The sequence below is a fragment of the Festucalex cinctus genome, chromosome 10, assembly GCF_051991245.1.
Source record: "Festucalex cinctus isolate MCC-2025b chromosome 10, RoL_Fcin_1.0, whole genome shotgun sequence".
NCBI classification, from domain to species: domain Eukaryota; kingdom Metazoa; phylum Chordata; class Actinopteri; order Syngnathiformes; family Syngnathidae; genus Festucalex; species Festucalex cinctus.
In genome coordinates this window covers 22,140,279-22,151,371 of record NC_135420.1, presented here as the reverse complement: position 1 = coordinate 22,151,371, position 11,093 = coordinate 22,140,279, and the positions used below count along the sequence as shown (strand labels likewise).

Below are 11,093 nucleotides of genomic sequence, written 5' to 3'. Positions count from 1 at the left end.
CAGTCTGGTGTATACTTCAGTCAGGAAGAAAGCAATGAGTCAGAGTCCAAATTGAGAACAATCGTTTATAGTTTTCAGTTGTGACAGCAACACACAATGACAAAATGTGGCACGATAACCACTGAACAGGAAATGGTTATGGACCGTATTGTGACATAAGAAAGTGTCTAAAAAGCTGTTTTGCCCACTCTGTTATATGACATGAACAACATGAATGTAAGAGAGAGAAGACCAAATGTGTCTCTCTCCTGAAAAAAAAAAAAAAAAACTATATGTGCAAGTCACAAGCAAATCTCTAGTTGTAACCTTCAAGTTACAAGTAAGTCCCAAGTTATTGTGAATTAATTAAGCAAGTCACCACCAAATTGCAAGCAAGTCAATATATACTTTTTACACTGACCGTGACCACAACACAAAAATGTAAAAAATTGAATAACAAAAACTACATTTATATCTGTAAAAATTAAATCAACCAAGTATGAGTATGATATTAATGTATGAATGCAAATGCCATTAACCCAGTCCAGCCTTCACTCAAAAAGCAAAAAAAAAAAAAAATCATTAGTCGTTCTACAAAGAGGATAAAGAATATACTGTTTGTACTGTTCATTGTCCATGTTTTTCTGAACCATTTGTACTAGGGCTGGGAGAAAAAAATCGATATCGCAATATATTGTTGCGCTCTCTGTTGCAATAAATTATCGATACACTGACGGTATATATCGATATATTGTGTCCAGTTGTGCAGTGTTATGTTATAAATGTTTATGCACTTTATTTTGTCTCACTTTACAATGTTTACAGTTAAAAGGCTCAGAGACAGTCAGGCACTATGCAGAACCTTGTACATTGTACAAAGTTTTGGCATTGAATAAATGCATAATTAGGCGTTTTCCTTTTTATGGGCTTTTTCAGTCACATATTGTGATATGTTGCTAAATTTTATTTTTGACAATATATCAAAAATCATAGATATCGTGTAAAGTGATATTATCGATATCGTGAGCCAAATATCGTCATAGTATCGAATCGTGGTTTACCAGTATCGTCCCACCCCTAATTTGTACTATATAACATAGCTGTATGTAACATAGATGCTATTTAGAGTTAGCATTAAGCTAGCGGACTGAAAATCTGAGATATGCATGAAGAGTGGCACGCGGTCTGCATGGTTCATTCACATTCTTTGGGGGGAAAGTTTGGACGCCAGGTTGGGGAAGAAGGCGGGCTCTCGAACGTGCACGTAGTAGACCGCCGCCCCTGCGGCCATCAGCGTCAGGCTCAGCTTGAACAGCCCACCCGAGCTCCCCGTGTCTGCCTCCTGCACCTGCCGGCGACAAACGACAAGAGGACGCGGATAAGTCGGCGTCAAAGATGGCCGATGGCGACCTAGGAGCTGAGCGGTGAGCGCGACTGACCTTCCTGGTCTTCAGGGGCTGGAACATGCGCTCGAACTGGGTGAGGATGGCCCGCCGGGCGCCGTCCCACTTGCCGGGCCCCGTCAGACGGTACTGGTAGGCAGTGACGGGCCCCCACAGGACTTCCTTGAACAGCGAGTAGTCGGTGAGGAGGAGCCACAGCAGGCTGGGCCTGGCCCCGATCTCGCCTGCCAGGTCGTCCATGTAGGACACAAAGTCCACCTGCAGTGGCGCCTGCTTCGACACGATGTAGCTGCGGAAAATCACAATCAGAGTAGCATTATTATTATTATTATTATTATTATTTGCTCCGAATTGTCCCTAGGTGTGCGTGTGAGTGTGGATGGTTGTTCCTCTCTGTGTGCCCTGCGATTGGTTGGCAACCAGTTCAGGGTGTCCCCCGTCTACTGCCCAGAGCCAGCTGAGATAGGCGCCAGCAGCCCCCGCGACCCTTGTGAGGAATAAGCGGTCAAGAAAATGGATGGATGGATGGATTATTATTATTGTTGTTATTGTTATCATTGTGTCATTGAATGCTTTTTTTGGGGAAAAAACATTAATACTCGCCTGACACCACATCAAGAGAGGAATTTGTTTGGTTGGGCTTGCTCGGTGACAGCGAAAGGTGTTGACAGATACGGTTGTGAATTGCATTGGTTCCAGCCAGCATGCCAACACATCGTCTCGTTGCCATGGAGACGACCTCGCTGGCTCCGAATTAGTGATCAATATTAGGAGTGTGAGGATCTATCGCTATCGCGATAAATCGTGATACTTTGTCTCCTGATAGATTATCGATACATCTACGCAAGTATCACGATATTTGTTGTTAATATTCATTCACTATAACGGCTCCATTGTTCATGACCTATTGAGCAATTACTTGGCGGGCCACTAGGGGGAGCACCTCATAAGAGTGGTGGGGAAATGGAAATGGACGGAAGACTCATGAGCTTCGTTTTTTATTATTATTCTTTTATATATATATATATATATATATATATATATATATATATATATATATATATATATATATATATATATATATATATATATAATATATTATTATTATTATTATTGCCCTGCGATTGGTTGGCAACCAGTCCAGGGTGTCCCCCGCCTACTGCCCAGAGCCAGCTGAGATAGGCGCCAGCAGCCCCCGCGACCCTTGTGAGGAATAAGCGGTCAAGAAAATGGATGGATGGATGGATATTATTATTATTAAAAATAATATGCATTTTATTATTATTATTATTATGTATTTATATTTTTACATATATTTATATTATATTGTGTATTTATATTTATTTACATTATTTTATATTATAATATTATGAATTATTATTATTATTTTAATATTTATGTATTTATTATTATTTATTTATTTTATTATTTATTTTATTTGCATTTGTATTTATTTATATTATTATTATTTTACAATTAGTTTTATCGTAGATTATCATGGAGTTATTACCTGAGCAATATATCGATAATCGTGGCATCATCACATCATGAAATAATCGTTATTGTGAGCCTTGCATCGCATATCGTATCGTATCATGAGGTGGCCAGAGGTTCCCACCCCTAATCAATACTTTGAACCACCAACGTGTCCACGAAGGAAGGATGGGTTAGCTGCGTTTACCTCTGCGCCATGTTTATGGTGTCCCCCTCCACAGCCTTCACCATGGCCTGGCTTGAGGGCAGCTTCTTACGTCCTGAACATTAAAAGAAAAAGGCTACAATGTCGGGTACAAAAATGTCATCACACGCAGATGGAAATGGGGTCAAACTGGCCCGACCTTTAAAAACCTGGACAGCCCAGCGCGCCTGCATCTCAGCCTGCGGCATGATGGCTCCGAGGGCGTGGATGAAGCCCACAACAGCCAGGGTGGGGTGCTCCAAGTTGGGAGGGAACACGTGCTTGTACAGACCCACGCGGTGGCCCGATTTGTACAGCGCGTTGGTGGGCAAGTACGGGAAGTCGTAGTTGTAACCTGTGGCGAACACGATGGTATCCACCTGGAACGAAACGCACATTTGACGACAAATCAGGTGTGGCCTTTGAGAATCAAAGTCGCCTACTACTGGTCTTGAAAGTCCTGAAAAGTTCTGACCTTCTCTGCGACGCTGCCGTCCTCAAAGAGCACCGAGGAGCCTCGGATCTGCTTCACGTTGGGCTTGATGATCACTGAGCCCGACAGGATCTTGAAAGGCAGGTCGTCGTTGATCACTGGGATCTGACTGAAAAGCCTTTAAAGAGCGCACGGGACTCATCATGAATGTATTTGTATTCATTTTGTGTAAATTAAATGCTCTATAAGCTGTAGACACTTTTAGCTGATGTCACTACTTAGCTAGCGCTCCGCCTCCCGGAGGACAAGCCACCATTAACGAATGAATGTAGAGGTTTTGATTTTTGGCGAGCGTTTTCATGAAAAGGTGGGAAATATGTCAAGTGTCACAAAAAAATTCCCGAGTAGGACACTACATTGCCGCGACTCATTGAAACCAGTCGTTTGGAGCCGCTAGCTGCAAAAAATGGAGTTGGTAGGAGGGAAAAGTGGAAGTAGAAGCTGAATGTATATTGTGTTTGGTTGAAACAGTACTTTCATGGGGTAAATTGTCATTCATTAAATCGTTTGTGTCCGGATATACTGCTGTATATCGAAGTCTTCGAGCTATCTTAGCTTGCTAGCGGCTAACAAACAGACCGCGCGTTTACAACACATTCCTCAGCAGAGATCAAGCCTGGGTTAGTGTTGTGATAATCGTGTTAAATCATTAACTTTTTGTTCAAAATGACTTGAATACTTGTGGAAAAAAAAGTATGAATGTTTCACTAAAGATAATATGATACATTCATCACATCTGCCTAGAATTTACAAAAGTTAACGTTATGACTCACTGTGTATGAAAAAGATAAAACTACCTGATATAAAATGATCTGGGCATATCCTCGTACTTTTTGTGGGTGCAAAGCAGTTGCGTCGTAGTTTCGCCTAGCCACCGTGCTCGTCTTTCACTCCTCACTGTCTTCCGCCTGGTTTAGAATAACTGCCGCCAGCCGAAAGACTGATTTCATCTCTTTTTGAGCAATTAAGGGCATCCGTAGTCAGCACACAAGTTCACCATAGCATTGGTCGCTAATTTGTCAACTGTTTGACCTATTTTCTAGGTCATGTCTATTTCATCTTCAAACTCATTTTGATCCCTACAATGCGTTCTTGTGCTGTGGTCTGACGAGACCACATTTCCAATTGTTTTTTCATCTTCAATTGGATTTGGTACCTGTGTTTGGGCTTGAGGGCGTACATGGTGTGGTCGTACATGGCGTTGAGCTTCTTCTCGCCGAACCAGTTGAAGAATCTCATAGGCAGAAGTTGGAACAGGATGTGCACGAAGCGCGTGTTGTACTTCATATCCACCGGCAGGCCGTCGTCCGACACCTGGCGGATCACCCAAGCCCCTCGCCGAGTGCTCATGTACACCTGACACGAACGGACGGAGCGGGTCAGCGTGACGGTGGGCGGAGAGAACGGAGAAGACGGGATCTCCTCCGACCTGGTCCGCGAATTTGCTGCTCTCCACGGCGATGTCGCTGCCCGAGTTGCCGATGCCCACGACCACCAGGCGCTTGCCGTGCATGTCCTCGGGACCCTTGTAGTCCCAGCTGTGGAAGTGGCGGCCGGGGAAAGTGTCCAGCCCTTCGTGCGACAGACAGGATGTTGTTTCAACAGGAAAAAGTCTCAAGTTTATGACAATAAAGTGAGAGGTTTACATGAAAAAACACAATTTTCTATAAATAGATGAGAAAATAATTATTATTTTTTTCTGAAATTAAGACTGTGCTCATAATAAAAAGAAATAGCCCTGAATTTTCTTGTAATATTATAACTTTATTCTCATTATTTTAAAATTACTTTTTATTATAATTATTTTCAGAAAGGCCTTTTTTTTCAAAGAATGTTGACAATTCACCTTCTATATTACCTCTTTATTGTTGTGAAAATTACTATTTTGGTCTTATAATTTTTTGACTTTGGTGTCTCATATATTTTTTTCCCTATATCACGAATATATTTACTTTTTTTTTTCTTCAAAATTGTCTTTCTTTCTTTGATTCTTTAATTGTTTCTTTCTCCTGTTGTACAATATTTTCTCACAATTTCGAAATTGTGATTTTTTTTAAATTATCTGTCATTTCTGAATTTCGAAAAAGTTTTTTCCCCCATATTAATATAACTCAACTTTATTTATAAAGCGCTTTAAGAACAGGCGTTGCTGTATACAAAGTGGTGCACATAAACATCAGTTTTGCATTAAACAAAGCAAACATTATAATATAATATAATATAATATAATATAACCATTATTTGATTTTTTAAAATCAAACTATTAAAACTTGATTCTTTTAAAATTAAGATCCATGTTGATGATAAAATAATCAGATTAGATCATTTAGACTGATGCTGGATTCATTAGCCTGTCGGTGGTGTTTTCCTGTTTGTGGTAGCATTAAGCTAGTTGATGTTCGTAAGACAACATGTTTTTTTTGAGTTTTTTTTCCTTATAATATAACCATTTTATTTTTGTGGAATTACAATTTTTCTCTTAAAATATTTAGACTTTATTCTGTGCAAATTCAGATTATTATTTTTTTAAATAATAATGTAGTGGACCCCCACTTTGCGCTGGGAATTAGGACCAGGACAGCCTACAAATAATAAAAATCTGAGTATCATTGATGCACATTATATTACAGTAGGTAAAAAAAATGTTTTGTTCAAGTCTTGGTATCACTGTACGTGATCTTATCATGTAAACGTTTTTTTTTCCCTTGAAAATACCTTTTCAGAAAATTATTTACCTTTTGTCAAAATGTTCCAACTTTATTGTCGGAAAATGCAGACCGTTTCCCAGAATCCATAATATCATTCATCGTTTTATTATAAAAATTCTGTTGTGTGTGTATCCCCTAATAATAATTTGATTATGTCACAAGCAGGCTAAAGGTCATGGCAGTTACCCGGGAAGTCCTGCAGAGGCAAGTTGGGGTAGGTGTAGTGTCCCGAGCAGCAGATGACGGCATCGAACACGTGCGTCTCCTCCTTCCCGTCCCGTTTCTCCGTCACCACCTCCCACTTGCCCGTGCGGGCGAAATCCGGCCTTGGTTTGACGCTCTTCACCGAAGTCTGGAGGAGAGGCGCGCAGGTGAGGAAATCCAAACGAGCGAGCAAGAAAATATTATTATTATTATCCATCCATCCATTTTCTTGACCGCTTATTCCTCACAAGGGTCGCGGGGGGTGCTGGCGCCTATCTCAGCTGGCTCTGGCCAGTAGGCGGGGGACAGCCTGGACTGGTTGCAGGGCACACAGAGACGAACAACCATCCGTATACTCACAAGCACACCTAGGGACAATTCGGAGCACCCAATTAACCTGCCGTGCATGTCTTTGGAATGTGGGAGGAGACTGGAGTACCCGGAGAAGACCCACGCAGGCACGGGGAGAACATGCAAACTCCACCCAGGAAGGCCGAAGCCTGGACTCGAACCGGAGTCCTCAGAACTGGGAGGCAGACGTGCTAACCACCGCCTATTATTATTATTATTAGTAGTAGTAGTAGTAGTATTATTATTAGTAGTAGTATTATTATTATTATTATTAGTAGTAGTAGTAGTATTATTAGTAGTAGTAGTATTATTATTATTAGTAGTAGTATTATTATTATTATTATTAGTAGTAGTATTATTATTAGTAGTAGTAGTAGTATTATTATTATTATTATTATTATTATTATTATTATTATTATTATTATTATTATTATTATTATTATTATTAGTAGTAGTAGTAGTAGTATTATTATTATTATTAGTAGTAGTAGTATTATTATTAGTAGTAGTATTATTATTATTATTATTAGTAGTAGTAGTAGTATTATTATTATTATTAGTAGTAGTAGTAGTATTATTATTATTATTAGTAGTATTATTATTAGTATTAGTAGTATTATTATTATTATTAGTAGTAGTAGTATTATTAGTATTAGTAGTATTATTATTAGTATTATTATTATTATTATTATTATTATTATTATTATTATTATTATTATTATTATTATTATTATTATTATTATTATTATTAGTAGTAGTAGTAGTAGTAGTAGTAGTAGTAGTAGTAGTAGTAGTAGTAGTAGTAGTAGTAGTAGTATTATTATTACTTACCTCGAAATGGATGTGCTGCAGCAGTTTGAAGTGCTCGGCGTACATGCGGAAGTAGTTGAGGATTTTGGAGTGGTGCATGTAGTTCGGGAAGTCGGCCGGGATTGGGAAGTCGCTGTAGCACATCATCTCCTTGGAGATGTTGATGGTGAGGGAGCGATAGATGCTGGCGCGGTTGGGCTCAGACGCCTCCTGCAGACAATAAATGTATTTGTTCGAGTGGTCCCACCCCTAACATATAGTTTTACCATTTTACTATGGTGTTTTAAATTTAAAAAAAATCAACAGTAACATCATTAAATCGAATGGAAAGTATTAAAAATGAATTTATGCTTCAATTCAATACATATTACATATTACACAATGTAAATGTACCGAGTACATTGACGTAGTGTGTGGATTTGACCACCAGGGGGCAGGGTACTACACAAGAAATACAGTACTGTATTGTGACCAACATTAACATTTAAAGCCGATATTTTTCAAGAAAAACAGTTGCAGTATTACAATTAGAAAAAAAATGTTCACAACGCCAAAAACTTACTCACAAATTAATGGAATTATAATTGATTCCTATGTACTGCATTTTCTTTTTTTATTGTCCTTGCCTTGAACTTCCAAAGTCCTCCAAGGTCGTCACTGCTCTCGAAGCAGGTCGGATGCAAATCTTCCTCCAGGCAAGCCTTGACTGCGCTCAAACCCGACGGACCTGCGCCGATCACTGCCACTTTTCGCACCATCGTGGAGCTATATTGAACTTTTTTTTTTTTTTTTTTTTTTAACGATATATAGTTATAAAACAATTGTAAAGTCCCAAACGATTGTTAATACATCATTGCATCATATTTAAACTTGCATAATCAGAGACACTAACGAAAAGGAGCACATAAAAAAAAATAAAAAATAAATAAAATAAAATAAAACAAAAAAATAGTCTTTGAAGAGAAAAAAAAGTTAGATTTTCCTCAAGGATAAAAGTTGTTTTATCACAACAACAAACCAATACAGTTTGATTAATTAAGCTAATAAATATGTTTTTCTGTTTTGTTGGGCATGCCATATGAACATTCATATTACAGGGAGGAAAAAAACAAGGGAAAACCTATGCTAATGATTTCTTTGTGAGTTAATCAGTCATGCGGGGGTCAGCCTACGGAGTCCAATCATGAGATTGAAGGGGTTGCAGTTTTTTTTCTTTTTTTTTTAACTTTCCATTCGGACACAAGGAAAGCCTCACAAAAGAGCTTGAATGCGAGAACTTACAAATTGTTCACATGCATGAAATTGGACAGTGTCACAAAACTCAAAAACAACAAGCCCCTTTAATTTGGCTGTAAGTTGGTTTAAAAAATACGAAAAGAAACAGATACACCTCTCAATAAGCGAACTACATTTTTTTTTCTTGCATTGTACCATAAAATACAATTCTTGCAGCATGCAAAGATTATTTTAAGACTGACTGTGAGGAGGGGAGGGAGGGGGGGGGGGGGGTCTTACCTGTACAGCGTGGAGGTCCGAACAACAGCTGGTTAGACCTTTAAAATTCTTGTTTTTATATGTAAGCACATGGATCTCCACCTCCTTCCTCACACATACGCCTGTTGACACACTCATACACAAGCACACCCCCACCCCAGCACGCACACACACACCCCCACGCACGCACACACAATGAGCACATGCATGGAGGCACACACTTCAAGTCCTGTGAAAAGAATTCAGTTAGTACAGTGCTCTCTAAAGTAATAATAATAATAATAATAATAATAATAATAATAATAATAATAATATAATGATTATAATGATAATGTTTTAAGAGAATCATGATGGTTTTAACTCATTCACTGCCTTTGACAAGTATACTTGTCAATTGTATTTTTTAGAGGGGTGCTAAATGGGGGAGAATCTGATTATGCTCCACTGTAAATATCAAACTTGTAAACAACTTTACTGATGCCCAACCACCGGTAGATGACATCATTGCCCCATTTTATACGAATTAAACACAGTTTCAGAGTCCATGGGAGAAATGGCTGTATTATGGCAAACCTACATTTTTCTTCTGTCAATTATAAAAGAACGGGACGGGGCAAAAAATAGGGAGTCTATTCTGTTATTTGGTAGATTCGGTTTATATCTAATTATTGAATGTAATATCACGTGAGTATTGAAAATTTTTAAAAATTTCCTAAAATGACTGGCAGTGAATGTTAATAAAAGAAAATTAAATAAAATATGCTCATTTTTTATATTTATATATTTATATATATATTTTTATACTCCTTAAAAAATAGTACTACAGCGCAGACTGCTGCTTTGCTCTCTTGCGTTGTTTGCATTATTTATTTATTTGTATTTTATTTTATTTTATTTTATTTTATTTTATTTTATTTTATTTTATTTTATTTTATTTTATTTTATTTTATTTTAAATAAAATAATGACTCATGGACAGTCATATCACAAATCACAAATTTCTTCAGAAGTTGCTAGTGCTGAAGACAAAAAATGCATTGCCTCGAATTGTTTGAGGAAAATGGCCAAACGGGGAATGAAACTACGCTAGCAAGCACACAGAGATCTATCGAGTACTGCAAGGATAAAAAGGCAGCTTCTAGATGCAGCTGTAATTCATCTGGCATAGCGTCCATGGAATTTTTTCCAAGTGCAAAGCACAAAAGTGAGACTGCGGTGGAGTTGGCCCAATTTGAACATCTCAACATACTGATGAAAAACAGATGTGGAATGTGGTTGCATAAAAAAATAAATAAATAAATAATAATACACACACACACACACAAAACAGAGTCACAAATCTACTTGATCATCTCCTTCCGCATCTCCCAGGCTGTTCAGCTTCCCGGGGACACTGAAAATAAAAGCTCAAATTGCTCATTGGAATGTCAGACCTCGAACTGCAGACATTTGCGAGTTCTGTGCTCTAAAGAGATCAAAATTAAAACAGATGTACAGAACTTACTATAGTGTAAACTAAAAATTAACGGGATGTGCAGTTAGGCCCAAAAGTATTTGGACAGTGACACAACTTTTGTTATTTTAGCTGTTGACAAAAAAATATCTAGGATACAATCATATAATCAATATAGAATTAATGTGCAGACTCTGCTTTAATTTGAGAGTATTTACATCCAAATTGGAGGAAGGGTTAAGGAATTACAGCTCTTTAACTCATTCACTCCCAGCCATTTTCACTGTCGTATTTTCCTGGTTTTTGACTGATTTTGCAAGGCCTGTAGAATATTATGTTCTATTGCTATAAAAATATGGAACCTACCAAAAGAGAGATTAGAGTCTCTTATTTTATCAGGAATAAAAAGTATATTCCTATCTGTTTCCGCTGTGCAGCAATTAGCAATAGAACATAGCTAAGTTTCATCATTATTCACAAATCTGCTAGGAAATGTGGGGAAATCAGCTCGTTTTGCCTGG

General features: G+C 38.0%; 1 protein-coding gene across 1 annotated transcript; it reads right to left on the bottom strand.

Annotated features, from left to right (window-relative positions):
• Positions 1 to 51: 51 nt before the first annotated feature.
• Positions 52 to 9,260, bottom strand: LOC144026863 (flavin-containing monooxygenase 5-like). Its single transcript, XM_077533925.1, has 11 exons — positions 9,142 to 9,260; positions 8,253 to 8,401; positions 7,648 to 7,836; positions 6,448 to 6,613; positions 4,983 to 5,125; positions 4,710 to 4,909; positions 3,536 to 3,671; positions 3,221 to 3,440; positions 3,064 to 3,136; positions 1,419 to 1,671; positions 52 to 1,327 (listed from the first exon to the last, which is right to left on the bottom strand). The coding sequence occupies exons 2-11, from the start codon at positions 8,382 to 8,384 to the stop codon at positions 1,178 to 1,180; spliced, it is 1,662 nt and encodes a 553-aa protein (XP_077390051.1). The 5' UTR covers positions 8,385 to 8,401; positions 9,142 to 9,260; the 3' UTR covers positions 52 to 1,177.
• Between the last annotated feature and the right edge of the window lie 1,833 nt (positions 9,261 to 11,093).